The sequence below is a fragment of the Acinonyx jubatus genome, chromosome B1, assembly GCF_027475565.1.
Source record: "Acinonyx jubatus isolate Ajub_Pintada_27869175 chromosome B1, VMU_Ajub_asm_v1.0, whole genome shotgun sequence".
Classification (NCBI taxonomy): Eukaryota; Metazoa; Chordata; class Mammalia; order Carnivora; family Felidae; genus Acinonyx; species Acinonyx jubatus.
Window position 1 is genome coordinate 7,747,242 of NC_069382.1, and position 27,655 is coordinate 7,774,896.

The window sequence follows — 27,655 nt, forward strand, 5'->3', positions numbered from 1 at the left end:
CCCTATTTGCCCTCAAGTAAAATTTTTAGAAAAAAAGCGTGGAAGCTATTGGTTACTCAACCGTGAAGCCATGTTGTGTGTGTTTGTTTTGAAAATAAATTGCAATCTCAAACCTTGAGAGCGATTCATATCTAACAACCGAAGGGACTTATTTTTGAAAAGTAGCCCACCAATTTATACCATGACACTTTACCCGGCGTCGTAATTTTTTGTGACTCTTTCTGCTAGATCTTTTAGTAGCTTTCCCAAAGTCCAGCTATCAAGAAACAAGGCAAGAAGAAGTCATTGGAAAGATGATTTGGGGTGATTTAGAAATTCAGCATTTCTGAATCCAAATCAAAAAATTTCTGTGCAATTATTTTGTAAGACATAGAATGCTTAAATGCTTACAGAGTGTGTAAAATATATCTTCACCTTTTGAAAATTTTGCATTGGGATATCACCTCAATTGAAAAAAAAACGTGTTGATATGCATCCACATTTCTATTCTTTATATTTCGAGAAATCCTCTTAACCACTCACAGTGAAGTCATAAAATGCTATATTTTGAAAACCTTTATTTCTGTTGTCTGCTTTCAGCCCTAAAGGGCTTTAGTGGTACAAACACTGAAATTAAAAAGAAAGAAAACAGACTAGCAGCTTTCACTGGGCTGACTGAAGCTTATCAAATATTTTTCTTCCCATGCTTACTTTTCAAGATCTCCGCATTATAATGTGCTGCAGCAAATTTTACAGTGTCTTCTGTTCTTGCATTGATGTTGGGCTGTTCTTTATTATGTTGCCAGCCGCCTTTCCTTAACTGACACTTGTACATTTTCCAATATTCTGGGTAGAGTACGGTCATGAGTTCATCGACACTGGACACGGACCGCAGTCGCTCCTCCAGCTCTTTGCCGGCATATGCCTATCAAAGAAACACACAAGATGGGTCATTTCTCAGATTAGGGGATTTGGAAATAATGCACGCAAAAAACCTGTAGGTTTAATGTTACATATGCCAGATCCTTATTAAAAATTGGGATACCTGGGGCGCCTGGGTGGCTCAGTTGGTTAAGCGTCCGACTTCAGCTCAGGTCATATCTCACAGTTCGTGAGTTCGAGCCCCGCGTCGGGCTCTGTGCTGACAGCTCAGAGCCTGGAGCCCACTTCGAGTTCTTTCTCTCCCTCTGTCTCTGTTACTGACCTGCCCCTGCTCACACACACTCTCTCTCTCTCAAAAATAAATAAACATTAAAAAAAATTTTAAAAAACCAGGGCGCCTGGGTGGCTCAGTCAGTTAAGTGTCTGACTCTTGGTTTCAGCTCAGGTCACGATCTCATGGTTCATGGGATCCAGCCTCATGTTGGGCTCTGCGCTGACAGCACAGAGGTTGCTTTGGATTCTCTCTCTCCCCGCTTCCCCTCCCCCCTCCTCACTCTCTCAAAATAAATAAAAAAATTTTTAAAAATATATTATCAATTATCCCTGAATTTTAACTTTTCTTGGTAAAATTATATTCATATTTTAATTTGAATGAATACCACAATTAAAAATGAAATTAAGTACCACAACCAAATTTGGAAAATATATATTTGGGTCTTAAGACAAAAATTTTGTGAGAGATAATTTTAAAAACAATTTCTAAAGTAGCCTGTTCGATATACAGTTTTACCTAATTGGCAAATTTTAAGTTGGAAAATTTATTCAAGCTCGTATTAGCCTTCAGCACATATAAACCATAGTCCACTGTAATCCTTTGCTTCACTTTTAATTACCAGCATCAATATAATATAATTAAGCAGGATGCTTGGAATTAGGAATCTAATTTTACAGAAGTTACTTTAGAATAAATAATCCCATGAAGAAAGGGATTTCAACAAAAGTATCACATATAGGTATGTATTTTGGTAGAACCTCCAAGTATTCCCAAAAATGCTGACACTGAAGATTCATTTTGCTACGAAAAAGACATGAAACGATCCAGAGAAGGTGAATTCTGCTTATACATGATTGTCTACATTAGTGTATCCAATTAAGTTGAACATTTCAAGTTATATTCAGCTAGTTAGTTACTGGGGCATCTGAGTGGCTCAGCTGGTTAAGTGTCCGATTTGGGCTCAGGTCATAATCTCACAGTTTGTGGGTTTGAGCCCTGCACTGGGATCTGTGCTGGTGATGTGGAGCCTGCTTGGGATTCTCTCTCCGCCCCCCTCTCTCTCGCACACACAATCTCTCTCTCTCGCAAAATAAATAAATAAACTGAAAACAATTATATTCAGGTAGTTACCATAGCTATGAAAAACAACAGTTTTCTAAATCATACTTTGAAATTTGGGGAAAATGGGACATTATTTAACTTTGTATATAGAGTGAACTACAACATCAGAAGTTTAGTTTATGCTTTCATAAATATGGAGGTCTAAATATGGAAGTAAACACTTCGGACATTGGTTCTTCAAGTGGGGCGTGCACAGGGGTCAGCCGGAGAGCTGTTCAATGCAGGAACTGCCCCGCCTGTCTCAGATGGAGGTCAACAGTCCACATTCTAGCAGGTTACAGGTTTCTCCTTTCTAATTTTTGATGTACAGAATTGAAATATTTGCTTTGAAAAATCAAAATACTATTTAATTGAAAGTCTTTCCACCATTACTTTGAATAATCAAAGTTATTCTGATGTAGGTGCTATTTGTACTGTGTTTTGAGAAACAGCATCTAACATGATTTCCTTTTATCATTATAGAGCCTCCTAGGTAGTAGATTATGAAATGTGTTCCTTTCTTTTAGATAATAAAATTGGCTATTTCAGGATTTTCCCTTTCTTCATTAATTGTGTAATTGGGGCATATCACTTAATGTCTTTAGGTCTTTGTTTTAAAAATACTGATATTAATCCATTACCATCTGGAATATATAGGATGATTCCTGACATGCCAGGCAGCTATACCCAGAGTAATTCCATTGGCAACATGGTGGGTGGGGATGGACAGATCCCAGCTTAGGCGAAAGTGACCACATATCCTCACACAGTCTCTCAACTCTTAATGAAATATTTGTCTCAAGAAAATCTCACACATGACACGGCATTCAAGACTCAAAATGTGTCGTAATGGAAAAGGATTGCAACCGGAAGGAAAGTTTGCAGAGGTACATGGGCCAGTGTTTGGTCATTGCTACCGGAAGTGAAACGCTATGGATGGGTTTCTGGCTGCCTCTGTTTGCTTGAATAGCCCTTGAACCAACAGAAGCAGCATGGGTCTGTGTGACTGGTGGGTCCCCGGGATTCATTTCTCCATAATTCGGCCAGAAATAAAGTCAGGATGCGACCTCAGCTGATCACATGACTCTCACAGGCACAGGCATGAGTGTGCACTCTGCCAGGAAGGGCTGTGGGACCACACTCCAGTGTTACACGCCACAATGAAATGTGCACCGCAGGCCATTAAGATAAAAGGTAGTAGCAAGGAGGGACTTCCAATTAAGTTATTAAGTTTTAAGTTATTATTTTAAGTTTTAATTTGTACTTCAAATTAAGAAGGGAAAGTAACAGGGGTGCCTGGGTGGCTCATTCAGTTGAGCGTCCGATTCCTGATTTCAGCTCAGGTCATGATCTCCTGGTTTGGGAGTTCGAGCCCCGTGTCGGGCTCTGCACTGGCAGTGTGGAGCCTGCTTGGGATTGTCACTCTCCTCTCTCTCTCTCTGCCTCTCCCCTGTTTGCGCTTTCTTTCACTCTCAAAATAAATAAAAAGAAGGGAAAATAACAATACTTGTATCTATAACAGAAAACACTGTCACTCAGTAGACAAATAGGAGAAAAATATAAGCATAGCATTCCAAATAGAAAAAGTGCAATATAAAAAAAATTGAGAAAAGAACCTAAAACCGAACCACAACAAAGGACTAGAAAATGAAAGTTATATTTAAGCTCTTAGGCTGCAAAAAGGCCTTTCTGAAGGTGAATATAAAAATAAAATGTAAACTATCTGTATGGTAGCAAATACTGTAAACTAAATAAAAGACAATAAAGTAGAAAAACTATTTGCAATATACAGGACAGATGGAGAAGGACTAGTATTCTTAAAATACCGCATGAACAGTTAATGACAAAAAAGTAAACAGGTAACTTCAGTAGAAAAATGGGCAAAGATCTTAAATGGAATATTCACTAACAACATATTAATATGTTTTTGGTGATGGTAAAAAGAAGGAAGCTATAGTTTTTTTCAATCCTGGTGGGAGTATAAATTTGTACCGCTATTTAAGGCAAATGTGTTATTTCAAATTGAAAGGATTTAAAATATAGCTTCACTTTATATGGCACATTCACTTTGGAATTAAAATTTCCGACCGGCAGAAGTGAGAATATAATTATGCCAGATGTATGTACAACTTCATCATGGGCTGTCTATCATTATGAATGTGAAAAATAATCTATACAGATAATAATAAAAGGATATATTAAATAACATATAGCACAAACAGAAATTAGCACAGAAATGTAATAAAATGACATTATAAAATGATACATAACTGAGACATGTAAAGAGGTTCATAAATACTTTATGAAGAAGTACAGTATACAGTTTATACACAGTACGCACATTGTTTATACCTGTAGTACAGTCTTTTTTACAAAACCAAATTTATGTAGAGATAGTATGCATACGTGTGTGTTTATAGACAAGAGTAAAACATGCAGCAAAAATAGATCTATCTTTCCATCTATCTATACATATCCTCTCCAAATTACAGGATGTAAGGTATTATGTCCTTCTTCATATATTTATGTACTTTAAATTTTTAAAAATGTACATATATAACTTTTACTAGCAGAATGAAAATTTAAAAGTAATCATCTTGGGGCGCCTGGGTGGCTCAGTCGGTTAAGCGTCTGACTTCAGCCCGAGTCATGATCTCGCGGTGAGTTCGAGCCCCGCGTCGGGCTCTGCGCTGACAGCTTAGAGCCTGGAGCCTGCTTCTGATTCTGTGTCTCCCTCTCTTTCTGCCCCTCCCCTACTCATGTTCTGTCTCCCTCTGTCTCAGAAATAAATAAACATTAAAAAAATATTAAAAAAAAAAAGTAATCATCTTGGGGCATCTGGGTGGTTCAGTCGGTTAAGCGTCTGACTCTTGATTTTGGCTCAGGTCATGATCCCATGGTCATGAGATATGGTGCCCTGGGTCAGGCGCCATGGAGCCTGCTTAGGATGGTCTCCCTCCCTCTCTCCGCCCTCCCCTGCTTGTACTCTCTCTCTTGAAAAAAAAAAAAATAATAGGAGCTTCTGGGCAGCTCAGTCAGTTAAGCATCTGACTTTGACTCGGGTCATGATCTTGCTGTTGGTGGGTTTGAGCCCCGTGTTGGGCTCTGCTCTAACAGTTCACAGCCTACTTGGGATTCTTTCTCTCTCCCTTTCTCTCTGCTTCTCCCCCACTTGCGCTTTCTCTCTCTTTCAGAATAAATAAATAAACTTAATATTTTTAAATAATAATAACAACAATAAAGAAAATAAAAATAATCATCTTTAAGTGTACTGGCAGGGCACAGTATCAGCAGTTAGTTCAGCCTTCATTGGCTTCACTCTTTTGTCTCCACAGAGCGTGCCTTTCAAATATTAATGTATAGCGACCACTGCCAAAAGCAGAAGCTATCACAGACAAAATGGTATAAAAATAGCTTGATACTGAGCAATTAATTGACTTATTCCCATTAGACTTCAGTCATTGTATCTGTGTAAGAAAAAGAAGCTATCCAGATTTCCATCCTGGCTAAAGACCTTACTTAATGGAGTATCATTAGATTTCATTTGAGTCTCACTTTGCTCTGTAAAATGGGAATGATGATACCTTCTTCACAGAATTTTTATGATGATCCAAACAGACATTTGATATAGAAGTATCAAATCTTACAGTTAAGGGTGGAATTACTTGTCATTACAACATCATTAGAGATGAAACAGTACAGAAATTGTTTTTTAGATAAATTGAAACTTTTACTCAGTTTTGGACTATAACTCTCAGTATTGTACCAGTTCTGGGACGATATTTCTTTTCATCTGTCTTCTCCATTTTTGTTCTAAATAAGCAGCAACCTAGGAATTCAGCATCGTCAGCTAAGTGACAGGGCTATTGAGTGAATCCAGAGAAGACCCAAATATTAAGATTAGATAATACCAGCTCACCACGGTATCTTCATATTCTACTATCAATGAATTAGAAGGGGGCCCAGTAACCTAGAATGAGTTCTGAACCTGGGACGCATTCACATCTTTCAAGTAGAAGTCAAGTGAAAGTCAAGTTCTTTCTCAAAGCTCTCTTTCTTTTTCTTTCTTTCTTTCTTTCTTTCTTTCTTTCTTTCTTTCTTTCTTTCTTTCTTTCTCTCTCTCTCTCTCTCTCTCTCTCTTCCTTCCTTCCTTCCTTCCTTCCTTCCTTCCTTCCTTCCTTCCTTTAAATGTTTCTTAATTTTCGAGAGAGGGAGAGAATGAACAGGGGAGGAGCAGAGAGATAGGGAGGCAGAATCTGAAGCAGGCTCCAGGCTCTGAGCTGTCAACACTGAGTCCAACGTGGGGCTCAAACTCACAAGCCGCGAGATCATGACCTGAACTGAAGTCAGATGCTTAACCAACTGAGCCACCCAGGCTCCCCTCAAAGCTTTCTTTTTTTGGGTGTGGGGGGGAGGAGCCTGGGTGGCTCAGTTGGTTAAGTGTCCGACTCTTGATATGGGCTCAGGTCGTGATCTCTTTGTTCGTAGGATTGAGCCCCCGGCTCTCTGTTGGCATTGCGGAGTCTGCTTGGGATTCTCTCTCTCTGCCCCTACCCTGCTTGTACTCTCTCTCTCAAAATAAATAAATATTTTTTAAAAACTAAAAAAAGCTTTTTTTTAAAAAAAATTGCAATATAATTAACATACAATGTTATATTAATTTCAGGAGTGCAACATAGTGATTCAACAGTTCTATTACTCATTGGTCACCACAGTAAGTGTAGTCACCATCTGTCACCAGATAATATTATCACAGTATTACTGACTATATTCCCATGTGTTGTTTCAATCTCCATGACTTATTTATTTTATAACTGAAAGTTTGTATCCCTTAATCTTCTTTATCTGTTTCAACCATCCCCACACCCACCTCCCCTCTGGCAACTACCAGTTTGTTCTCTGTATTTAAGAATGCTTGTTTTGTTTTTTAGGTCCCACATTTCCATATAAGTGAAATCATATGGTATTTGTCTTTCTCTGGCTGACTTACTGCACTCAGCATAATACCCTCTCGGTCCATTCATGTTATTGCAAATGGAAAGTTCTCATTCTTTTTTATGGCCAAGGAATACTCCGTTAAGTGTGTGTGCCTCCACACATCACATCTTTATCCACTCATCTTTTGATGGACACTTGGGTTCCTTCCTTATCTTGGCTATTGTAATATTTTTTTTAAATGTTTACTTATTTCTGAGAGAGACACAGAGACAGGGCATAAGAGGGGGTGGGGCAGAGAGAGAGGGAGATACAGAATCTGAAGCAGGCTCCAGGCTCTGAGCTATCAGCACAGAGTCGGACGCAGGACTCAAACCCACAAACTGTGAGATCATGACTTGGGCCAAAGTTGGACACTTAACCAGCTGAGCCACCCAGGCGCCCCTCTTGGCTGTTGTAAATAATGCTGTAATAAACACAGGAGTACATGTATCTTTTGAAATTAGTGTTTTCATATTCTTGGGTAAAGTCCTAGAATTACTGGATCGTATGGCATTTCTCATTATTTGAGGAACCTCCGTACTGTTTTCCACAGTGGTTGTACCCATTTACATTCCCACCAACAGCCCATGAGCGTTCCTGTTTCTCCACATCCTTACCAACAGTTGTTATTTGTCTTTTTGATACTAGCAATCCTGACTGGTACGGGTAGTATGACATTGTGGTTTTAATTTGCATTTCTTTGATGACTAGTGATGTCAAGCACCTTTTCATGTGTCTGTTGGCCATTTGTATGTCTTTAGAAAAATGTCTATTCAGGTCCTCTTTCCATTTTATTAATTGGATTGTTTGATTTTTTATGGGATTGAGTTGTATAAGGTGTTTATAGATATTGGATATTAATCCCTTATCAAATATATCATTTGCAACTATCTTCTCCCACTCAGAAAGTTGCATTTTCATTTTGTTGATGATTTCTTTTGCTGTGCAAAATCTTTATTTTGGTGTAGTTCCAATAGTTCCCTTTTTGCTTTTGTTTCTCTTGCCTGAGGAGACGTATCCATAAATATGTTGCTATGGCTGACGTCCAAGAGATTACTGCCTAGGTTTTCTTTTTGGAGTTTGACGGTTTTAGGTCTTACGCTTAAATCTCTAATCCATTTTGAATTGGTTTTTGTATATGGCATAAGAAAGGGGTCCGATTTCATTCGTTTGCAGGTAGTTCTTCAGTTTTTCCAACACCACTTTTTGAAGAGACTTTTTCTCCATTGCATATTTTTGCCTACTTTGTCATAAATGAATTAACCATAAAACTGTGGGTTTATTTCTGGATTCTCTATTCTGTTCCATTGGTCTATGGGTCTATTTTTGTGCCAGTACCGCACTGTTTTGATTAGGTTACTATAGCTCTGTGGTACATCTTGAAGCCTGGGATTGTGATACCTCCATCCAGGTTTGTTATTTCTCAAGATTGCTTTAGCTATTTGAATTCTTTTGTGGTTCCATACAAATTTTAGGACAAATTTATTTGTCATAGTTCTGTGAAAAATGCTATTGGTGTTTTGATAGAAATTGAACTGAACGTGTAGATTTCTGAGTAGTATAGACATTTTAACAATATTAATTCTTCCAACCAATGAATATGGAATGTCTTTCCATTTCTTTGTGTCATCTTCAATTTCTTTCATTGATATTGTAGTTGTCAGAATATAGATAGGTCTCTCTCCTCCTTGGTTACATTCATACCTAGGTATCTTATTCTTTTTGGTGCCATTTTAAATGGGATTATTTTCTTAATTTCTCTTTCTGCTATTTTGTTACTAGTGTATAGAAATGAAACACATTTTTGTATATTAATTTTGTATTCTGTGACTTTTCTGAATTCATTTATCAGTTTTAATAGTTTTTTGGTGGAGTCTTCAGGGTTTTCTATATATAATATGTCATCTGCAAATTGTGATTATTTCTTCCTTACCAATGTGGATAGCTTTGTTTCTTTTTCTTGTCTGATTGTGTTGGCTAGGGTTTCCATTACTGTGTAGAATAAAAATATTGAGAGTGGACATTCTTGTCTTGTTTTTGATTTTAGAGGAAATGTTCTCAGTTTTTCATCACTGAGTATGATGTTAGCTGTGGGTTTTATATATACAGCCTTTATTATGTTGAGGTATGTTCCCTCTAAACCAATTTTGTTGAGAATTTTTATCATGAATTGAATGCTGTATTTTGTCATAGGCTTTTCCTACATCTATTGAGATGATCATAAAGTTTTAACCTTTCCTCTTGTTAATGTGACATATCACATTGATTGACTTATGAATACTGAACCACCCTTGTATCCCTGGAATAAATCATACCTGACCATGGTGAATTATCCTTTTAATATGTTGTTGAATTTTGTTTGCTATTTTGTTGAGGAATTTTGCATCAGAGATATTGGCCTGTAGTTCTGTTGTTTGTTTGTTTGTTTGTTTTTGGAGTGTCTTTATAATCAGGGTAATACTGACCTTGTAGAATAAATTTGGAAGTTTTCCTTCCCCTTATATTTTTTGGAATAGTTTGAGAAGAACAAATGTTAACTCTTCTCCAAAATTTGGAAGCATTAATCTGTGAAGCCATCTGGTCCTAGACTTTCATTTATTGGGAGCTTTTTGATTACCAATTTAATTTCATTACTGGCAATCTGTATCAAAGTTTCTACTTCTTATTCATTTCTAGAAGATGCACATTTCTAGGAATGTATCCACTTCTTCCTGGTTGTCCGTTTATTGATAAATAATTTTTCATAATATTATAATTCTTTGTATTTCCATGGAGTTTGTTCTTATTTCTCCTTCTTCAATTCTGATTTTATTTATTTGAGTCCTCTCTCTTTTTCTCTTGATGAATCTGGCTAAATATTTTCAATTTTGCTTATCTTTTCAAAGAATCAGTTGTTAGTTTCACTAGTTATTATTGTTTTGTCTTTTCTTCCTTTGCTTCTCCTTTAATCTTTAAAACTTCACTCCTACTAGCATTGAGCTTTGTTCCTCTTGTTCTAGCTCCTTCAGGTGTAAGGTTAGGTTGTTTATTTGAGAATTTTCTTGTTTCTCAAGGTAGGCCTGCATTGCTATATCTAAATGCTTTCTTGAGTGTTTATGTTCACCAGTGTTTTCCAGCATGTTGAAGTCATTTGCTTGAATGGTTGACATATTCCTTTTATTTTCCAAAGCAATTTGGTATGTCTTAAAATAGAAAGTGTCTTAAAAACGGATATTCAACTGTAATAAAAAGCTTCAAATAATGTAAAGATAAATCTGATTTTGTATTCTGTTCTGGAGGGCTCAATTAGGAGGTTCTCGTGATGACTCTTATTTAACGTTTAGCATGTATACATTTGCAAAGAGCAACCTACGTGACAATCAGTAGAGGATATTGAGGTGCTATGGAAGTCAAGCTGAGTGTGCAGTGTCAAAGGCACGTACCTAAAACACATTCCCTTCTTAATGCAACAGGAGAATGATGATTCCAGGAGTGACACGATGAGAACAAACTTTGGGTGTTCACTTGCAATCTGTAAACCCACTTCATTATAAATAATCATAACATGAAGTGAACACTTGAGGTAGCATCGGCTGTGGACCCTAATTGACTTTACATTGTACACATATGGCTTACAAAATCTAGATTTCCCCTTGCTTGACTAGGGGTTGTTCAGATGTCTGTTTGGGAGAAATCACGAGGGCACAGAGGTTGTCCTTCCTCCCCCAAAATGTAACAACCCAGAGAGTCAATGATAAGTACGAAGTCATCTAGGATTGTCAGTAATGGCCTGGCATTTGTCAATGAGTAGAAATAAGTTAAAAAAAAAAATCCTACCAATCCAATGTCAATAATCCCTTCAAACAACAATCTTAAATTATTGCTACACTATATATAAATTTGGTACTCATTTAATTTATGAAGCTGAAAATTCATGAGGGAATGGACATATTTTAATTATGGAAAATTTTCTTTCGCTTAAAAGGCTATACTCTTATCAAATCGTAATCAGAACTGAAGGAGTGGGCAAGGGTCCATCCATCAAAGATAGGTTTGGTCACACTAGTGTATTTTCATGAAGTAGCTAAAATGGTCATAGGCAATTTGTTTAGTTGTCCAATATATTTATATTTGGGGGGAGAGGAGATAACTTACTATGCAAACTGGAAAATAAGAGATACTTACATTTTTTTCTTTAAATGTATTATCTTTCAAAAAGTCTGGCTTAAGTAATATATTTTTTAAAATGTACATTTTCATGCATAATTTCATAAAACAAAGTAAAAAGAAAATTATTTGGTCAATTATCAGTTTATTAAGACAAGAAATTTACTAAAAAAGTTTAAAAGAAAGTATTTTTCATATTATTCATCACATGCATCATTCCTTTGTCCTAAGAAACCAAATTATCAGTAAGGATCAATCTATTGTAAGGCAATTATCGAGATCGATAACTCTACACTACCATTGGCTTTTCTTTCTTTCTTTCTTTCTTTCTTTCTTTCTTTCTTTCTTTCTTTCTTTCTTTCCTTCCTTCCTTCCTTCCTTCCTTCCTTCCTTCCTTCCTTCCTTCCTTCCTTCCTTCATCCCTCCCTCCCTCCCTCCCTCTCTCCCTGCCTCCCTTTCTTTCTTTCTTTCTTTGGAAATAAGGTCAGATCCAATCATTAGAATAAGTAGTTGTTGAAATCATTCTTCCCCTAATATAACAAAGGAACTTGCTTATTCAGTCCTTCTTAACAGTGGCGGTTGCAGGACACATGAACTGTGAGTTGTTCTGTTTCCTTCAGATAACTATCCACGCTAGGCAAATTTGGAAGTCTTAAAATTATATTTTGATTAATGGAAAATACCTTTTTAAAGCAAAATCTGGGCAAGGTGCTGGAATGTAGAAGGTTTTGGATTTGAAAAATCATCTAATACATAGTTGTAAAATTTCTTTTTTAAAATCCCCCTTTAGTAGAGAGTCATAAATAAATATATAAAATCAAATGATATCCTTCTAAGGAACAGAAACTTGTAAATGTTTTAAATGACCTTAGCAAATCATTTTACCTAATGTTTCAGTGAAGGTGTCAGAGTCAGGTTCTTTCCCCCACAGGTCACCCATCATCCATGTCTACACCAACCTGATGTGCCACAGATAGGTAACCCTGGAAGCAGACATTTAAATTTTAGTTTAATATTGGAAGTTTTTAATTGGGAGTTTTAGGTTTTAATTTTTTGCCTAATCCTCTGAAAATGTTTTGTTACAAATTTTGAAAATAAAGCCATAATAAAAAGTGGAATCTTTTTATATCTATTATTGATAGCATAAATTGTTTTTTCAAAAAAGAAAAGGCATCTGGGCCAGAGAACTTCTTACTAGACTCATCGCTGAAGACAAAGGAAACAAAAGCAAACATGAACTACTGGGACCTCATCAAGATAAAAAAACTTCTGCACAGTGAAGGAAATAATCAACTAAAAGGCAGCCTACAGAATGGGAGAAGATATTTACAAATGGCATATCTGATAAAGGGTATCCCAAATCTATAAAGAACTTATCAAACTCAATACCCCAAAACAAACAACCCAGTTAAGACATGGACAGAAGACACGAAGAGACACTTTTCCAAAGAAGACATCCAGATGGCTAACAGACACATGAAAATATACTCAACATCACTCATCAGCAGAGAAACACAAATCAAAATTACAATGAGATACCATCTCATACAATGAGATACACCTCATACCTGTCAGAATGGCTAAAATTAACACAAGAAATAACAGGTGTTGGCAAGGATGCAGAGAAAGGGGAACCTTCTTGCACTTGTTGATGAGAATGCAAACTAATGCATCCACTCTGGAGGACAGTATGGAGGTTCCTCAAAAAACTAAAAATAGAACTACCCCACCATCTAGCAGTTGCATTAGGTATTTACCCAAAGGATACAAAAATACAGATTTGAAGGGGTACATGCACCCTGATGTTTACAGCAACAGTATCAACAATAGCCACACTATGGAGAGAGCCAAAATGTCCATCAACTAATGAATGGATAAAGAAGTCGTGGTATACGTATGTGATGGAATATTACTCAGCCACCAAAAAAAATGAAATCTTGCCATTTGCAACAACATGGATGGAGCTAGAATGGGTTACCGTAAGTGAAATAAGTCAATCAGAGAAAGACAAATACTATATGATTTCACGCACATGTGGAATTTAAAAAACAAAACAGATGAACATATGAGGAGTGGGGGAAAAAGAGAAGAGAGGGAAACAAACCATAAGAAACTCTTAATGATAGAGAACCAGCTGAGGATTGACAGAGGAAGTGGGGGGAGACGGGATAGATGCGTGAAGGGTACTAAGGAGGATGCTTATGATGAGCACCTGGCGTTGTATGGAACTGATATCACTGAATTCTACTCCTGAAACCAATATTGCACTGTAAGAAAAGTATGTGTGGAAGCATTTAAAAAGTCACTCCTTTAGTTTATCACATATATGAGTTAAATTAAAAAATCAAATACTTGTTTCATCATCTAAGTAGACTATTAGAAAATATTTTAAATCTTCATTTCCCCTGTTACTGCTGAGACAACTTTCTAATTTAATGCCAAAGTAGGCAGTCACATCTGTATACGATCACTCTGTATACACTACTTTCCTACACACACCTTGAGAAACCTACACACACTGAGAACCACTCCTTGCCAATTATTTACAAACGGAATTGGTTTTCCTTCTTTGTAGAATGACAAAACCATTTTAGAACTGTCTATTGCAACCTGTGTCCATATATATATGATGGCAAAGATATCACCAGATGGATGAAGCCAAAGATAATGTTTTTACTGACAACAGGGTGATTCCAAGGAACTAAAACTTAGGACTCTAGCATTCCAATATATGCATATTGTAGAACAGTGGCTCTCCACCAGTAGGGTCATTTGGCAACATCATCCACAGACATTTTCATTTTCAGAACTATGGGGTGATGCTCCTGGCAGTAGTTAAGTGAAGGCCAAGAGCGCCACCAACCATTCTACAATGTACGATCCCTACAAGAAAAGGATAATCCAGGCCAACACTCACTGGTGCTGCTGTTGGTAAACTCTGCAGCTGCGTAAGAATGGGCTTTGTCATTTATTAGCCTCTTAGGAACATGTCAGAAGGCTGAAAATTTGCATGAATTTTACCTTTTAAAATCCCTACAGACATCAGAATGAGTAAATGAATGGATCTAAAACACCACCAGCAGGTGGACTTAGTAACATTCTTAGTGAGATTTATTTATCATCCAGGGTAACATCTCATTTTTCTTTTTGCATAAGCATTTCTCAACACCACTCCTTTGTTTCATAAAGAGAAGAGAATGTAGCAGTTCAGTCTTTCTAGGTAAGGAAATTCAAAACATTTCATAATTATTTTCCTTTGATTGCTTTCATTTTTTTGAAGACTAAACTAATTTCAAGAACATCTCATACATTTAATTTTGAAATTAAAAAATGTAACGGGTTATTATAATATCCCTTTCCAGTAAATTTTTTCTTTGCTATTTTAAAGGCCAATTTATGTTAATGCTATTTAATCTTGGAAGTAATACTAATAATGCTTTAAAAAATCTTTAATGAAGAATATTCACACAGGAGAGTGAACAAATGACACAGTTTTGATAAATTTTTACCAACTGAACATACATGCGTAATCACGCCCAGATCAAGATACAGAGCATCGACCACATTCCAGAAACTTCCTTTATTCTCCTCAGTGACAATTCTCCTCCAAATATTGCCATTTTGTTACCTTTAGGCATTTCTGTTTTCTACCAACATAGTTTTTCGTCTTTTTCAACTTTATATAAATGGTATACAGTAACATAAAATATTTTCTGTCTGGTCCTTTTTCTCACCCTTATGTTTGTGACATTGATCTCCATTGTTTGAAGCAGCTGGTTTTCCTGCTGTGTCTTTTCTCATTGTCTGCACTGCAAGTTATTAATCTAGTCTACCCTCAGCATGTCTTGTGATGAACATAATATGCATGGGGGGGGGTCTATAAATAGAAACAGGAATGGTGGTTCATGAGGTATGCATATGCGTAGCTTATAGTAATGGCCATTTTCCAAAATAATTTTACCAGTTTACACTCCTACAGGCTGTATATCAGAATTCCTGGTTCCATATGTTTGCCAATGACTAACGGTGTTTGGTGTTTAATTTTAGCTGTTTCCATGAAGTTGTGATAATATTTTGTTGTGGTTTTAATGTGTAGCATACCTCGATGAATATGTTGACCACTCTCATATTATTTGGATATTAGGTAATCCTCTTTTAAAAAGTACCAATTAAAAGTTTTTTATTCATTTCTGTTGGCTGTCTTATTTGTCACTGATTTGTAAGAGCTCTTAATGACCCTGGATACAAATCCTTTGTTGAATATGTGTATTGTTAACATCTTCTTCCAATACAAAACTTGTATTCTCATGCTCTCAGTGGTGTTTGCTAAGAGAAATTAAAGAAAATCCAAATAAAGGAAGAGACCTACCATGTTCACAGATTGGAACATTCAGTATCACTAATTGATAATCCTCCCCATGCCGATCTACAGTACATTAATGCAATCCCAGCAGAATTTCTTGTAGAAATTTCAAGCTGACCTCAAAGTGTGTGCAAAGAGTCAGAATAACTAATTTTATTTGGAAAAAGAAGAACAAAGTTGGAGGACTCCTATGATCAGGTCTCAAACTCTGTAGGGTAATCAGGACAGTGTCATACTGGCTTAAGAAACGACTGATAAGTTAGAATAGAGAGTGCAGAAACAAATAAAAAATCTCTGTACTGATGATCAAAAGATGTTAGACTAAAGTGCCAAGGCAAATAAACGCAGAAGGGGTAGTCCAGGCGGTGCTAGGACAATCTGTTAATCATATGCCAATATGAAACCAGAGCAAAACCACAACCCCCAAACCCCCACAAGCAGAAAACAAAACCACTTCCTTCTCACTAGTCTCATAAGTTAATACAAAATAGATCACGTACTTCAGGGTAAGCGTTAAAACTGCAAAATGTTTAGAACAAAATGTAGTTTCACCTTTGCAAAGTTGGATTAGGCCACAGTACCTTGGATATGATATCAAAAAGACAATTTATAAAAGAAAATATGGTAGATCGGACTTTATCAAAATGGAAACTTTTGTTCTTCAAAAGATATCATTAAGAACATCAGAACACAGCCAAACATGGAGATAAAATGTCTGAACATCATGTTGCTGATAAAGAACTTGCATCCAGAATATACATAAGAAATTTTCCAAATAAAAAAAGACAACCCAAGTTTAAAAAGGTGGGAGGCAAAAGACGTGAATAGATGTTTCTCCTAAAAAGATATTCAGATAGATAATAGGCATGTGAAACGATGGTAAGCATCGTTAGCTACTAAGGTAAGTTATGCAGATCAGACCACAAACCACTAGAATGGCTATAATCCAAAAGAATCACATACCAGTACTGGTGAGGATGTGCAGAAATGAACACCCATATATTGTTCATATGAATGTACAATACGCACTCTGGAAGTTAGTTTGACAGTTTCTTAAAGAACTGAACAAATACTTATCATATGACCCAGAAATTCCACTGCTAGTGGAGTGTCCACACAAACACCTGTATGTGAATTGTTCACTGTCACATGATGCATAATACACCCAAACTGGAAAAAAACGTTACAAACCCATCACCTGGCTAAATATGAGAAAAATGTGTTATATTGATATAATGGGACAACTTTCAGTTGAAAAGAATAGACTACGGATACATACTACAAAACTGATGCACCTCAAAAACATTATGCTAACTGAAAAGAGCCAGACACAAAGACTATGTGTCTGAGCCTGGGTGACACAGAGTCTATGTGGCTGAGCCTGGGTGTGGGAGCAGGGATTGACTAAACACAAGGGTGCTTTTGGGGGCAGTAAAGATAGAAAACTGGATCGTGATGGTTGCTGTAGGTCTATAAATCATGATCTACTTACAGTGAGTACATTTCATGGTATGCAAATTATTCTGCAATAAAGCTGTTAAAAAATGAGATTCTTCTCAATCTCCCCTTGTGCGGAGCACCGGGTGTTGGCAGTGGGGAATCACTATACTGCACACCTGAACCTAGTATTACACTGTATGCTAACTAAGTAGAAGTTAAATACAAACTTTAAAAAATGAGATTCTTCAACAAAGTGACGGAAGAAGCCAAGAGAAAGACATACGGCCCCGGAGATTAGCAGTCGCATACTGGAAAGGCACAAAGAACTGTACAAGTTGAAACCAGTGGCAGAGAGAAGCCTCCAGGAGAGAAAAAAAAGAGAGAGAGAGAAAAATATATAATTTGTAAATTAACTTCTATGTTTTGTTAGCAATTTTCAGTAGACTTTTATAATTATTTTAGAATATCTGGAGAAAATTTGTGGCAGGGACAAACAACCTATGAAATAATTACTGTACAAGAAGAAAAATTACTCAACAGTGAATAGTACAGTGCATGAAAAAGTAAACAATGTATGTTCACCCCCAAATTTAGATGTACTGTAGCTCCTTTAAGATGATGGATGGGTAAGGGGTGGCAGGGTGGCTCAGTCCCTTAAGCGTCTGACTTCAGCTTAGGTCACAATCTCAGGGTTTATGAGTTTGAGCCCTGCATCTGGTCAGATCCTCTGTCTCCCTGTCTCTCCTCTCCTCCCCCATTTGTGCTCGCTTGCTCTCTCTCTCTCACGCTCAAAATAAACATTAAAAAATCCCTACCACTTAAAAAAAGATGATAGATGGATAAGAAGTGTGTTTATTTAAAACAGAGAATAGTCAGTGGCAGGTGTATAAGAGGGATAAAAGGAGGGATACAGACCAGATCCTTATATTCTTTAATAACAAGCCAATAGAGGAAATACAAATACAAAAAATCAAGAAAGAGTGCCAAAATATGGAGGTAACGGCCAATAGCAATCAAAAGGAAAGAGACTATATCTGGAGAACAGGATTAAGAACAAGAGAGGCTGTGGCAGGAAATAGTTTTTTCATTAGTAGAGCTATGAAACTATTTTACCTTTAACTTTCCTAATGTATCACTTAATCACAAGTTAAATTTTCAATCACTGAAGAATTTGGTTGAAATGTATAGCCCAACATTTTAGCCTATGAATCACACAACAGTCAGTGGGTTTTAAAATCCTCCATAATTCATATCCAACTTTCTACACACCTTCCCCCCCCATTCCCCGACGTGATTCTGTACCAAATGATTCTCATCGTGCCCATGTGTAATTTGCTTCTTAATGCAACCCCTCTTCTTTCCTTTTCTCATCCATCAAAAAGGTACCAATTATTCAAGGCCATGTTTATGTATTAATTTCATCTTGAGTTTTTCTTCAGCCATTCTGAAGTTCAGTGAACTTCACATCTTGGCTTTTGATTATTCACCCTTTTAATGTGGGGCAACTGTAGTCATCATTATTCAACAATTACTTGCTGAATTCTCCTTGTGTGTGAAAAACCATTCTTTTTGTGGACATGGACATTGGAAAACAGATTTGAGGGCTACTGAGTTCTAAAATGTAGAATACGTGGTTTATATTAGCAAAGTGAGGGAGAGGGAAATGTCCATGTGAGTACAGAGATTCTGGAATGAGTGCCGAAAGGTGAAAAGAAGAATGCTCTGGGAGGACCAGATTTGGCTGGGGGCAAATAACGATTCAGCAGGGACATTCCAGGTGAGAAGCATTTAAGACATTCATGTGCAAATTCTGAGTTGGCAATAGAACAGTGACTCTACCTATCAGAAGAAGCCTATCCTGTGAACATAAATATGACAGCTGTCTGTGTGTCTAGTTGGTAAATGAAGCCACGTGTGTGGCTGAGATTCCCTCAGAAAAGGATACAGAGTGAGCAGAACCACAGAGAACCCAGGCTGGGAGCTCCAAGACCCGACTGTTCAGATTCCAGAGAGTGAACCAGTGAAACACCAAAAGAAGAGGTAGGAGGAGGTGGTGTCATAAAATTTAAGGTAGAAGAAAGTTTATGAAAGGAAGGAATGGTTTAAAACGAAAGTTACATTTGTTTGCATCCATTGTAAGATGACACGTGGAACCATCAGAAGGACTAGAACAAAGGTGGTGATTTCATCCATGGAGTGCGGGGCAGAGCCAGACAAAATAAAAAGGGGTCGATTCGTTGAAGGATGAATTACCCAGGAGAATGGGAATTTCCCTAACCAGTTCTTGCTGATTTGTTAAAAGAATAAACTTAAGTTTGCGGTGGGGGTGGGGGGGGGACGTCTAGGTTGGTTTGAGGGACTCTGAGTAGGTTCTTAGGGGAGCCAAATAACATCACTCAAAAAACATGTGACTCGCCAGTTTTTGAGGATAGATTTCAAAACCACCTCATCTTTCTGGAGAATCTGTGAAAGTAGAATGCTGCAGCATTGCTCAGATAGCCAGGAGGTGAAGTACAGAGAGAATAAACACAAAACACATATATTTAAAAAAAAAATTTCTCAGAGACCTAAATGTAAAACCCCATCAAAATTTCTAGAAGAAAATCTTTGTGCTCTTAGGTGAAGCAAAGTGTTTTTAAATTTAATACCAAGAGAAGGAAACCTAAAATAAAGTAAAATAAAATACAAATACAAATTGTATTTCAAGAAAACTGGAATGTCTGCTTCTGGAAAGTCACACAAGCCACAAACTGAGAGAAGATATTCACAGAGCACAAATCTGATAAAGACTTGTTTCCAAAATAGAAAGGAACTCTCAAAACCCAATGATGAAAAAATAACCAAAAGGGCAAAATATATTATCAGATATTTCACCAAAGACAGATAAAGATAGCACATGAAACAATGCTCCACATTATTATTAGGGAAATACTCACTATAAACTTGATGAGATACAACTCTATATCAGTGAGAAAGGATGAAATAAGAAAAATACGAAACTAAATGCTAATAAGGGATATTATTATGATACTTATAATAATTAAACTTTATTACAAAGAATGGATCCCAAGTCTAACTAAAGTGCAAACACATAAACAGTGAAGACTAAATACAATTTTATCTTTCATCTAAACATTTGTACCAATAAAAACTAAAAGGCCAATTTAAAAGGGAAACACAACCTTAACACTATCGATTTTTTTAGCAATAAAAAGAATTTAAACAAAAAATATAATTTAGATGTTCATCTAGAAATAAATTTTTTGGTATGCATAGGACTTATGAGATTTCTTTTTCTTTTATTTTTCCTTGCAAATGGTATGATCTTATATTCTGAGTGAGTTGGAAGCAATATTATGTTGAAGGTGGTAATCTGGGGTCAAATATGGGCTTTGTTTCTAGTTAATGGCTAAGTAACTTTGGAACAATGACCTGAATTCTCTGGGTCTCAGTTTCCTATTAAAAAGGTACTGATTTTAGCATCTGTGTAAAAAGCTTTTCTATTGTTTTACGTTTTGTAGTGTGCAAAGTACAATAAATAAAATTTGAATAAGATAGTCAAATCTACTTTAAGTAGATCCACAGGGTGGTCTGCTCTGTCATTATCTGTAATTGTAGCAAACATTTTATCATTAAAAACACATTTAAAAAACACATTCAACAGTTATTGTAATAAATTATACAAGTGGTCAATACACAGAAGGGATTATCACATTTTTATGTTGGAAAACTCATCTTTAGGGGCACCTGGGTGGCTCAGTTGGTTAAGTCTCTGACTTCAATTCAGGTCATGATCTCACGGTCCTTGGGTTTGAGCCTTACGTTGGGCTCTGTACTGACAGCTCAGAGCCTGGAGCCTGCCTTCAGATTCTGTGTCTCCCTCTCTCTGCCTTTCCCCTACTTGTGCTCTCTTTCTCTCTCCCAAAAATAAATAAACATTAAAAAAACCCATCTTTAGACTGATAAGAGAAAAAAATACAAAATAGCTTCTAAAACAAACATATTGTTTATGTTTTTAACTAAAAATAACCACTTTTATAGGTTACCAAAGCCTAGTAAAGCCAGCACTGACTAATTGCTTTTAGGAAAATGGTGTGAAAGAAATTTGTAGACTATAAGAAACCGGTGAAACTGGCAAAAGTTAAGTGACAGAAACCTAAAAGTGTGTGAGAGTACCAGAAAAGAAAATGTTTAGAATGGATATGTGTGTTTATGGGTATACATATTTATTACTCATTTGCAAAGAAGGATTTCATTTATAAAATATATACCAATTTGCAAAGAAGGATTTCATTTATACAATGTCAGTGGAGAAATGTTCACCCAACTTCTGTGTACGTGGTTTTAGAATAATGATTTTAAGAGAAGTAATTAAAGACAGTGACAATTTTTATGACTGTATTCAGGGAGAAATTTAATAAATGTTAATTTGAAAACAGTCAATTAAAAATTTTTTTGTTGAAGTATAATTAACATGTAGTGTTATATTAGCTTTAGGTGTATAACATAACAATTCAGTTCTGTACATTACTTATCAACGTAAGTGGACTCTTAATGCCCTTTATCTCTCACCTATCCCCAGACCTACCTGCCTTCTGGCAACCATCAGTTTGTTCTCTGTATTTAACAGCATGCTTTTTGGTCTTTTGTTTCTTTATTTCTGTGTTTTAGTTCTTAAATTCCACATATGAGTGAAATCATATGGTACTTGTCTTTGTCTGACTTACTTCACTTAACATTATACTCTCTAGGTCCATCCACATTGTTGCAAATGGTAAGATCTCATTCTTTTTTTTTTTTTATGTCTGAGTAATATCCCATTGTGTGTGTATGTGTGTGTATACGTATATATATGTATACACGTATACATACATATATATATATGTATACACGTATACATACATATATATATATGTATACACACATACATATACTTAAATACACCACTTTCTCTTTATCCATTCATTTATTGATGGATACTTGGACAGCTTCCATATCTTGACTATTACTGTAAATAATGCTGCAATAAACATATAGGTACATTTATCTTTTCAAATTGTTTTCATTTTATTTGTGTAAATGCTCAGTAATAGAATAACTGGATCATATGGTAGTCCAATTTTTAATCATTTGAGGGACCTTCGTACTGTTTTCAACCATGGCTGTACCAACTTGCATTCCCACCATCAGTGCACAAAGTTTCCTTTTTCTCCACATCCTCGCTAACACTTGTTATTTCTTATCTTTATGATTTTAGCCATTCTGACTGGTGTGAGGTGATAGCTTATTGTGGTTTTGATTTGTATTTCGCTGATGATTAGTGATGTTGAGCATCTTTTCATGTGTCTGTTAGCCATGTGTATGTCCTCTTTGAAAAAAATGTCTATTCAGATCCTCTGCCCATTTTTTCAAATGGATTATTTTTTTTTTTGGCATTGAGTTGTAGAAGTTCTCTATATATTGTGGGTATTAAGCCCTTATTGCATATATCATACAGTAGGTATGCCTACTCTTACACAGTAGGTTGCCTTTTATATCATTTTACTGATGGTTCCTTTTGCTGTGCAAAAACTTTTTATTTTGGTGTAGTACCAGTAGTTTAGTTTTGCTTTTGTTTCCCCTGCCAGAGGATACATTATCTGGAAAAATGTTTCTATGGTTGATACCAAAGAAATTATTGCCTATGTTTTCTTCTGGGAGTTTTATGATTTCAGGTCTCAAATCTAAGTCTATAATCTATTTAGAACTTATTTATGTGTATGGTGTAAGAAAAATGGCCCACTGTTGTTCCTTTGCATGTAGTTGTCCAGTTTCTCAACACCATTTGTTGAAGAGACCATGTTTCCCCCATTGTATATCGTTGCTTCTTTTGTTGTAGATTAATTGACCACGTAGGCATTGGTTTATTTCTGAGCTCTGTCTTATGTTCCACTGATCTATGTGTTTATTTTTTTTCTGCCACTACTATACTATTTTGATTACTTCAGCTTTGTAGTGTATCTTGAAATTCTGGATTGTTCTTTCTCAAGATTGCTTTGGCTATTTGGGGTCTTTTGTGGTTCCATACCAATTTTAGTATTAGTTGTTCTAGCTTGTGAAAAATGTTGTTGGTACTGAAAAATGTTGATAGGCACTGCATCAAATCTGTAGACTCCTTTGGGCAGTATGAACATTTTAACAATATTGATTCTTCCAACCCATGAGAATGGAATATCTTTCCATTTATTTGTGTTGTCTTCAGTTTTTTTCATTGATGTTTTATAGTTTTTAGAGCGCAGGTCTTTCACGTCCTTAGTTAAATTTTCCCTAGGTATTCTGTTTTTTGGTGCAACTGGAATGAAATTGTTTTCTTAATTTCTTTTTCTGCTACTTCATTGCTAGTGAAAAGAAATGCAACATATTTCTGTATATTAATTTTGTATTCTGTGACTTCACTGCATTCACTTATGAGTTCTAGCAGTTTTTTGGAGGAGTCTTTAGGGTTTTCTATATATAGTATAATGTTATCCACAAATGGTGAGTTTTACTTCTTCCTTACCAATTAAAATGGCTTTTATTTCTTTTTTGTCTGATTGTTGTGGCTAGCAGAATGGAAATTCTTGTCTTGTTCCTGATCTTATAGTAAAAGCTCCCAGCTTTTCACAATTGAGTATGGTGTTAGCTGTGGGTTTCTCATATATAGGCTTTATTATGTTAAGGTATGTTCCCTCTCAACCTACTTGGTTAATAATTTTTAACATGAATGTCAAATGCTTTTTTTGCATCTTTTGAGATGATAATATTTATAAGTGTGATGCATCACACTGATTTGCAAACGTTAATCCACGCTTGCATCACTGGAATAAATGGCACTTGATCATGGTTCCAACATTTTCTTTTGAACTTAAATGACTGGCAAGGCAACTATTTCTGATTTTGCTAAAGATGTTATCTCTTGTTGTTGAAAGATTCATTCCCTGGTTTCAATAAAAGGTATTTCCAGTGGATTTCTCTGTAATGGAATTTTGTTTATTCTCAATCTCCTGGGAATCTTTATTCTTCTTGCAGTATTCAGTTCTCTCTCCCCTTGGAGCTCCTTCCTACATGACTTACTGATGGCAAATAGATTCAAAAACACCTTTTAAATCCTCACAATCTAGTAACATTTCCCAAAATCAGCCTTTCAGGTACAAATGGAAATTTGTTTTCTATTCTTTATCCTCAGATATTTTTCAAACATCATTTTCTTTTATCCAGCCCTTTTACATATACTTTTAGGATCAAATACAAGATTGTGAAACACCATGGTAAGATTGGTCATTATGTGTTTTTACTTTAATAAGTTAAATTCTGACAGTATAGAATAACTCTGTTCAGAAAAGTGCAGATTTGTCCACCTTTTGGATCTAGACAGATAGAATTCTGATTCACAAGCCTTTCACCCAGTTCTTTACACAGGAAAGAAAAGGAAAAAACAAAACAAAACAAAATGATAGTGGCTAGCTATCGCCACTATCTTTGCTTTTTCAGCACTGGATGTTTTGGACAGAGGCTCTTAGAGGAAATCTTCCCAGAAATGAAATTCTCATCTTTTTCTATTTGGTTGTATAGGAAGAATTCAATGGAGTAAGTGACTATGAAATGTCATATTCAAGAGCTTGCAAAAGCACGCTTCCAAATAGTGACACTTTGAATAGAACACTGCAGAGTTTAATCCTGGAGGCCCTAATGCTGACCTTCCAAGTGTGAGGAGACACTGGACCAAATCGCATCACACTGCTTCGGAGGGGTGTCTGCCATTTGGATCGTTTTCAAATGGCTATTTGAAAGGACTATGAAATTGTTTCAGTGATGTATGTAAAATTCTCATAACCTTTTGAAATCTTATATAAGTTGACACATTTAAATAGCCTTTTATAGCATCTAAAATGGCAAAGACTTTGGCCTTAATTGTGACACATGTACCTGTTCATCTAAAAATGGACTTTTAGCCCCTCTTTCCTGCTAGAGAAAGACACTATCTCCAGCTTGGAGCATCTCCTCCATGGAGACTCTTCCTTCATTTTTATAACCAGAGAAATACTGTAAGGGCTCTAGGCTTGAAAATTATTTCTTGAATAAGACAGAAAATATTGGAATAATGTGCACCTAAATTACCAATAGAAAACTAAAAGGTTGCATGCTTTTGGGCAATAATGGCTAAGTACCCTACAGTCACATTTTGTGGTGTTTTTCTCTTGATTTATAATTTTAAGTAACAATAAATCTTTCTACACATTCAATATAGAAGTTAAGAACCTAGTTTTTAGATCTAGCCTCGGAGGTTACAAACTCAGCTGCATATACATTATTTAGTATCTTTGTGCCTCAACTAATTCTATTATAAAGAAGGTATAACAAACTTGGCTGCCTCACTATTTCTTACAATGATTCAAAGAGATGATGTGTGATTTCAGCCATTCTTACAGTTTTGAGGTGGTATCTCACTGTGCTTTTGATTTGCATTTTCCCGACGATGAGTGATGTTGAGCATCTTTTCAGGTGTCTTTTGGCCACTGGTATATCTTCTTTGGAAAAAAAAAAAAGGTCGGTTCAGGTCCTCTGCCCATTTTTAATCAGATTATTTGATTCTTTTGGTGTTGAGTTGTATAAGCTCTTTATGTATTTTGGATGTAAATCCCTTATTGGATATATCATTTGGAAATATCTTCTCCCATTCATTAGGTTGTCTTTTTGTTTTGTGGATGATTTCCTTTGCTGTACAGAAGCTTTTTATTTTGACGCAGAGGGTATTATGCAAAGTAAAATAAGGCAGACTAGGAAAGACCCTATGATTTCATTCGTGAATGGAATCTAGAAAAATTAATAAACAAAACGCAGAATTAAATCTATACATACAGAAAACAAAGTGATGGTTGCCAGAGGAGAAGGGAGGTGGGGCATTGAGCAAAATGAGTTAAGGGGAGAGGGAAAAACAGGCTTCCATATTGGCATGAATAAATCATGGGCATAAGGCACAGCATGAGGAATATAGCCTATGATATTATAACAGTGATGTGTTGGAACAGAAAGTAGTTACACTTGTGCGGAGCATAGCATAATGCGTAATCTTGTCCAATCACTACGTTGCACACCTGAAACTAATATAACACCGTGTGTTAACCATACTCATAAATAAATAAATGAATAAACAGAAGAGATAATACGTGTATAGAATTCAGTATAATTCTGGGTATACACAATAGATACTACATAGTGTGAAGCTACTTCCTCTAAGGCTCCAAGAGAAGTATGCATTTTAAAGTTAAATTTATGCACATATAAGGAAAGAAAGACTCCATCTTGGATATAAGTATTCATTTCAATGAGAATTCCTCTTGTGGTGATTTTTTAAAATGTTTCTTCTTTCATAAAATCGTTAAGTATTTTGTAACTGCTCCAACATTTCTCATATTCCTAAATAGGGTACTATTCACCAAATGAAAAACAATTCTTAACTAAACACATACAGATAGAAGAAAACTATGGAGTAAATATTTATTAATGAGCTACACAGTGAACGTAACATGTTTTATTTTTAAGGATTCATATTAAAATATTGATCCTCCTAGTTCAACAAATGTTAATTATTTTTTTGTAAACCATTCTTAAACAAAATATCTAATGTGTCAGTGTATAAATTCTAAATGGTCATACAAAACATGCACTATTTACAAACCTGAGTGATAATATTAATTAAGAGACCACCCAATATGTTGAATTAACTAATAAACATCCTAAAATAAAATGTAAACAATGAAAAAGAAATGTAAACTACCATAAAAATTTATTAATTCAAAGAAGAGGGAATTGTTATGTTTGTTTGAAAATATTCTAAAAATGTTTTGTAATTATTAACATATGTTAAATTTGAGATGTTTTTCAGAAAAAACTACAGATTAATGCGGAATTTATTCAATGTTTCTTAAAAACATTTATCGTTCAGTGTTCATACAGTTCATATCTAAAAATTATTTGGAAAGGAGAAATACCTTCTTCTTTCACTTTATGAAAAGAGCTCCAAATAATGATAAATTACTGTTTTAAACAGAATAATTATACAGATAGTCTAGTTATAGAGCTTTCATTGTATAACTTTAATTTTTTCCCAATAAAACTCTCCTTGGAAAATCACATCGATTCTTTATAATTTATCATATTTTATTCCTTAGTGGCTATTTAAAAATAATCCATGATTCTCATTACATATAATTTCAAATTTAGTTTAAAATATAAGCTGCAGATGCAAAGCACAAAACGAGCAGAATGTTTTTGCAAACTTTGAAAGATACTACTCCACATTTCTTTAGTTGTTGAATAAAAGTTAATTTGTTCGGGAGATGATAATAAATTGAAGAAAACTCTGGGGTGCCTGGGTGGCTCAGTCGGGTAAGCGTCCGACTTTGGCTCAGGTCAGGATCTTGCAGTTGTGAGTTCCAGCCCCGCGTCGGGCTCTGTGCTGACAGCTCAGAGCC

General features: G+C 35.7%; 1 protein-coding gene across 2 annotated transcripts in view; it reads right to left on the minus strand.

The window, feature by feature from the left end:
* VEGFC (vascular endothelial growth factor C) overlaps window positions 1–27,655 on the minus strand; it is a 108,838-nt gene that overhangs the window by 35,445 nt on the left and 45,738 nt on the right. The window contains exons 1-2 of one of the 2 annotated variants that reach the window (XM_053216255.1): window positions 12,245–12,342; window positions 691–904 (exon numbers count right to left, since the gene is read on the minus strand). In XM_053216255.1, the coding sequence (XP_053072230.1) occupies window positions 691–844 (154 nt within the window). In that variant the 5' untranslated portion in view covers window positions 845–904; window positions 12,245–12,342. Of the gene's footprint in view, window positions 1–690; window positions 905–12,244; window positions 12,343–27,655 lie in introns of those variants that run through there. The other variant, XM_027077050.2, reaches the window with a different exon arrangement.